Consider the following 6219-nt stretch of genomic DNA (forward strand, 5'->3'; position numbering starts at 1 on the left):
GACACTTCCCAGGATGGCTAAGCTGCAACCAAGTATCATGAGGAGGTAAAAACCCCAACCCATCATTTTTCGTGGAATAACAAATTCAGCCGTTGCACAATCTAGCCTTCTGGTAATAAAATTACCAGTTCAAGGACCAAGAACAGTGAACCCTTGAAGACAGAAGAAGAGTCAGTAAGAATCAGCAAGTTGTCAGCAAAGTTCAAGAAAGTGGAAAAAAGAGGATTAAGGGTGGGCCAGACAATCACAGTAATATGTAAGTAGAATTAGGAGATCCAATTAGCATTTAGATGTGTGGACAGTTAGGATTGGTCAATCACGTATTAGCCAGAGGGATGTGGACATTAGAAGGTATTATGAATATAGACTTCTGTATAATAAAGTTGGCTTCACATGAACACATTGACCATGGCGTAATGTCCCATTTCTGATGTCCCGCACCACACACCGTTATTTCACTGGCAGTAATGGAGACAGATCTTTGCAAGTCCAGTCAGCTGCACTGGGCCTGTGGGGGATTCACATGCCCAGATACGTCTCTCAGGGTAAGCTCCGTGTTTGCAACACCAAGCAAATGTAACGAACATTGCTTGAATGATTTCATATAGACAAAAAGACAACATGGAGCAAACTTTGGTTTAATGATAAAGACAGATTGTGTCTCAACAAAGTGACAAAAAATAGCGAACACCAAACCTCTTACATTTATTGATAAATCTAATAATACTAATACATCTTTAATAATACTCATGAATCTTAACGAATAAATGGAGATATTACAATCTAGTAAACTAAGTAGAAGAATAAACAACCCTAAAAAATTAACAAACAATCTTATTTCTATCTAGTTCTCTTGACAGCTAACTCTTGCTAGCCCTGGACAGCTGCAGGCCTAATTTGCTTTTTTCTTCTTGGGGAGAGGCCCTTCTTCCTTCTGTGGGCGATGCCTTCTCCTGTGTGTGTTCCTTTCCTTCATGGTTTCAAACACCCTGGAAGACAGGAAACAAACCCTCCATTGTCAATTTAAGACACACCATTAACCAAATGCTGAGATCTCCATTTTCATATGAATTTCTCTCTTTTCAGGCTGTGACACATTTGTAAATTGATCAGTGTCATGAGTCTGATCTTTCTTGTTTCAGTACTTTCAAATGTCTTCCTCCTTATGCTTCACCCTATTTTTAATTTGATCAGCCCCATCAAACCAAGCTTTGATGTACCTACTCCCACTTGTATGAATTGTGTCTTGTTGGGGCACGGCAAGGTTTCATTCTGAATGCTGGGTTTTAACTAAGCTGTTTGGGTTTAAAGTGGGTTGTAACCTTGACTAGGGCTGCAAGGGGCGATCCCCCAATGCCCCCAGCTTCCCCAGTGGTCCCTCTGAAAAGAGTCAGCCTGTTTTAGTCCAAAGGGCAAGCTTTGAGCAGGAAGAGGAGGAACTTGCGCACCGTTTGCACAGCCCGCAGGGAAAGGGGCCTCTTGCCGAATGGGGTGGCTGCTGCGGCTGGCAGCAGGGACACTCGGCGCTGCGAGCCCTCTTGCGGCTTCTCTTCCCTGGCTCCCCGTTCTCCTTTCTGGGAGGGCTTTTGCTCCTCTTTGCTTTGGCCACAGTCTGCAAATCAAAAAATCCTTATCAATGTTTCCATCCTCTCAGAAAGCTGGAAATCAGAACGTCCAGCACAAAAATCTATCAGTCTCAGAAAATTCCTCCAAACCCCAAAGAGCTGAGAAAACGACGCAGCACTTTCAGGAAAATACTCCTCCTTTCTACAGCCCAAAGAGGTTGCATAAATATGTGGGTATCAATAGTTCTACAATTCTGATTTATACCGCACTGCCTAACATCTTTTTAGCTCTATTTTTCCTCCACAAATGTCTAGGGAATGGGTCAAATTAAATTCAGGCAAATTAGTGAAGACACATGGTTACCCATTTTCTACTACCCAAAATTATCTTTCTCTTTCTCTCTCTCTGTCTCTCTCTCTCTCTCTGAACCAAATTGCTGCTTGCCAGTAAGGAAAGTTTAATGGAACCACAGCATCGGCAACTCTTTCTTTGGGAGAATGCTGGGATGCCACCAAAAAATCCCTGAAAATCTCCAGCATCTCCATGAATGCAACCCAGATTACAGATGTTAGCAAGCAACGGGGAATGAAGGATCTGATTGGAATCAGCGAGGGTGCCAGCCTTTGAGAAACCAATCTATAGAGAGTCAAAGCCCAGTTTGGTGATAGTGCTGCTTTGTTGGGTCAAAGTTATGCTCCAGGATTTCAGGGCAGCAGCACCATGAAGCCTTGGGCAGCATCTGCTGTGCCTTTCCCAGTGCATGGGACAATGTGATCCTGGCAAAGGGGCATCTCGCATGGCTCGCCAGCAGGTTTTTTCCCCTTCTCCCCGTCTCTTGACCTTCCTGGCATGTCTGGATCTCCTTCCCACTCACCTGAGCACGAATGCTGACTAGTTTATGCTCTTTTTTCAAGGAGTAGTAGTACTCCACACACTGTGCCACGGTCTTACTCTGAATCTGTTGTGAAGAGAAAAAGAAGGAATCTAAATATGGCCATCCTGTAGGGTGCACTGGAGAAAAAGTAGAGTGTGGAATAAACCAGGAAGTAAAATCATGGAGTAAATCGAGTAGGGTGTAAAATGAGATGAATATGGAGTAAGAGAGGCACTATGCACTGTAGTAAACCCTGTATTATGCTACATGGTAAGAGATACAATGTGCAGATCAAAGCCAAATCCATCTAGCATAGTTCTTCTTTCCCCTGTTCACTCCAGTTATCCCAGCATTGTGTGTTGTGGAAGCACCGGCAAACCTATGAGACAAGTCTGACAGAAGAAAACCTTCATCTTCCAAAACAGTTTGGAGAAAAGGGCTGGAGAGGCAGGATCATATTTTTCACATAGGCCTTCGATGTCCCATTTCATTCCTACTTTAACATTTTGGGTACTTGAGAAGAGAGAGACTGAATTCCAGCATTTGGTATCAGAAATAAGGAGCATTTCCTTCTGATCATCTGCTGGATTAAAGAATGTCCTGTGGCTTTACCTGCTTCTGGATGAGATGAAAATCCTTGCCATAGGTGTGGAAAGCCTTTCGGAAGGACTCCTTCTCCTCAGGTGTCCATCTATCAGAGCCTGGCAATAAAAAGCAGCAGGTAAATTGATCCCTCTCTCCACTTGAAGTAGATCCCATTGGCTGCCAAAACAAAATCAGCGCCATCCATCAATCACCTGTGTACATGTCTGCCCTCTCAGAAGGTAATGAAGACAAGAGCAGGCATTCCCCAGGGAAAAAAACATGGACAACAAGCTGAAGGAGTAGATGGTGGTGCTTTCCCTGCCCCCCTTATGCTGGCGTTACTCGTTTAAGCAGAAATGCTTGACAGGGCAATTAAGGGGACGGCAGCATCTGTCAGTGAACAAACAAGCTTTGCTTTGATTACCTGCGTAATGATATTCAGCCAAGGGATGGCCTTGAGGCACCGGTGGCCCCCCTGAGAGCAACATCTCCAGAGCCTCCTGCAAGATCAACGGGAAAAAGGCTCTAGCTGCCCCACAACATAAAAAAGGAGCCAGAAAAGAGAAATGCTGCCTTTCGGCTACTTTGCCTCTTCAGAGATTCCAGCCACTGCATCTCATATGGGTTAAACATTGTGGTTTGTTCCTAGTCCCTCATTTTTGCTGCCTATCCCTTTGATCCTGGTTCCCAGGAGTGGCATTTTGCTGACCAACTCAATGATTTTGATCCTCCTGCACTCAGAATTGCCTCAGCTCACTGAGGCTTCTGGGAGTTTCCCCTCTATGCACCTCAAAATGTCTTAGAGAACACTGATCTCCAGGAGATTTGCAAGGGAGCAGGCTGCAGGACCCTCTGTCAGTGCCTCCAGGAGAGACATTCTCCCTGCTCGAGCCCTTTGGGCTCACCCCTGACGCAGCTGGAGGAGACACAGCAGGCAGCAAAAGTGCTCTGCTTCTTGTCAACTCCCTGCTTCAAAAGCAGCCAGGAAAGGCTGTCCCAGTGCCCGGGCCTTATTAATTCCCTGTCCACTCTTCTCTGCGCCCAAACAGCCGCTTCTTACCGGAACGCTGCCGCGTGCCTGGTGCAGGCAGTGCAGGGCGAGCTCCAGCTTAGCTGCTGCCCCGGGCATGCCACGGGAGCTGGCCATGTCCAACAGTTCTCTTACTGCAAGCAATACAAAAGCCCACTGAAAGTCAGGCTTGAGCCGAGGAAGGGGAAAGGTTGCCATACGAGGCAGAAGGAAAGCACAAGAGCTCAAGGCAACAGGTTGGAGAGCATGAAAAGGAGAGCAAAGAAAGGGGTAGGTGAACTAAGGGTCCACACAGTGCTGGCCCTCCCTTCAAAGCAGCTTTTGTAATAAGAAGTGGGGGCCAATCTCCCCTCTTCCAGTGGCAAATGCCTCTGACCAATTTGGAGAGCAGGACGGCTGCTCTTCTTCCTGCTCTGCTGCAAAAGCATCCTCCTTGCCTCTAGCCCTCACATGAGGGAAGATGGGCAAGACAAGGAGAGAAGCAGAGCCTGTAAAAAACAGACTTTTCACCCAAAAAGGAGCATTTTACACACCCAAGTATCACAGGGGTGGAAAAAAAGCTTGACAGCTACCTCTGTCCGGTTTCTCCATGTCAGAGTCATCTTCCTCCCAGGGCTTCCAGACCAGGGTTGCACGCTCTTCATCTTCACTTGGCGGTCTGGTCTGCAGCTCAGGGAGCTCAGCCTGAAAGTCACTGCCAACATTGATGTGCCTTAAGGAAGAAGGAGGTGGCAAGAAGAGTAAGAAAGGCAAATGGTCAAGAGACACCTCCAGTGGACCCACAGGCTTCAACCAATCCCAGCCTGACTCTGAAATAGCAGTTCTCCTCCTCGCCATTCCTCAAGTTTGCTGTCCTTTAACCCCCTTTGCCAAAACTCACGGCTTAATGTTGGCTCTTGCTTTCCTTTTCATTGTGCCTCTCCTTTCCCCCTGAAAGAGATCAAAACAATGCTCCAGATAAAAATCATTCTGCCAAGATGTGTCAGTAGCCCTCCTTCTCATCCTCATCATTGCAAACCACAAGCTCCGCTGTCCCAGCTCCCCTCAGCTGGGTGTAATTGCTGCCTTTTTCACTTGGAATTTACAAGGCAGGACCTTCTAGCAGTCTGCAGCTTCCCCAAGAGGGGAAGCAGAAGGCCATGCACTACTCCCTTCAGTCCAGGGACCAGTGAGAAGACCCAAGAGAATGGCATGGAAGATGTGCCAGTGGAAATAAGGAAAAGGTTCCTCAGCCAGAGGAGGTTGGGCACTGGAACAGCCTCCCCAGGGAAGCTGTCCCAGTGCCCAACAAGATGGAGAGAACTCAAAAAGTGCCTGGGCACTGCTCTTGGGCACAGGGTGTGGCACTCGAGGCCATCCTGGGCAGGCCCAGGAGCTGGGCTTAATGATCTTTGTGAGTCCCTTCCAACCCAGAAAATGCTGTGATACTGTGATTGTGTTCTTGAGAAGGACCACTCCAGATGGCATTCCATGGCTGCCTCTGACCGGGAGGCGCCTACAGGCATTGGAAAACATGGACAAACCTACACCAATATCTCCACAGAAGAGAGATCCAATGCAAGTGGGGAGAAAAAGACTTATAAAGATATTAAATGATACTGTTTCTTTATATGATGCAAGAATGTAAGTATATAAGACTCGCTGAAACCAGATCATTTTTGCAGGTGAAAGCCAGGATTGAAGGGCAAGCCTGGCAAGCTGCTTCCATGCCCTGAATGACAGGGATCACAGAGGAGAGGTCCCATCCTTCTGGGTTTTAAAGCTTTGGAGGAGGCGTGAGCAGAGTCAGGGCGCAACAGGATTTGTTGCCACAGAACCCCTGACCTCCTCAGTAATATTTTGGGGCGAGCACAACATAGGTTTAGCATTTAAATGGGCACCAAGAACTTTTCATCAGGTCACTAGTGGATGCGAATCTGCAAGTGCATGGTGACAGCTCTCTACATCCTCTATGGAAAGGTCTGTATTTCCACTGGAGGCAACATTAAGAAGTTGGAATAACACTTTCATGTGTAACCGTGTCTGGGGAAAGTAGCACAGACTATGTCTGTCGTGGTTGGTGGGACAGCCAACTGGATCCTCCTGCCATTCTCTTAGTGGTTTGAGGGCAAATGGGGATTTTCTTACCTTTGACAGTCCCCAAATGCCCTGGGGATGCCTGGCA

General features: G+C 47.1%; 1 protein-coding gene across 1 annotated transcript; it reads right to left on the minus strand.

Moving 5' to 3' along the window:
• Positions 1–892: 892 nt before the first annotated feature.
• Positions 893–4026, minus strand: LOC115491206 (zinc finger protein 541-like). The gene is made up of 5 exons (XM_030258681.4): positions 3450–4026; positions 3053–3141; positions 2441–2524; positions 1449–1612; positions 893–989 (listed from the first exon to the last, which is right to left on the minus strand). The coding sequence occupies exons 1-5, from the start codon at positions 3511–3513 to the stop codon at positions 893–895; spliced, it is 498 nt and encodes a 165-aa protein (XP_030114541.4). The 5' UTR covers positions 3514–4026.
• Between the last annotated feature and the right edge of the window lie 2193 nt (positions 4027–6219).

This window comes from Taeniopygia guttata, chromosome Z (genome assembly GCF_048771995.1).
Source record: "Taeniopygia guttata chromosome Z, bTaeGut7.mat, whole genome shotgun sequence".
Lineage (NCBI taxonomy): Eukaryota > Metazoa > Chordata > Aves > Passeriformes > Estrildidae > Taeniopygia > Taeniopygia guttata.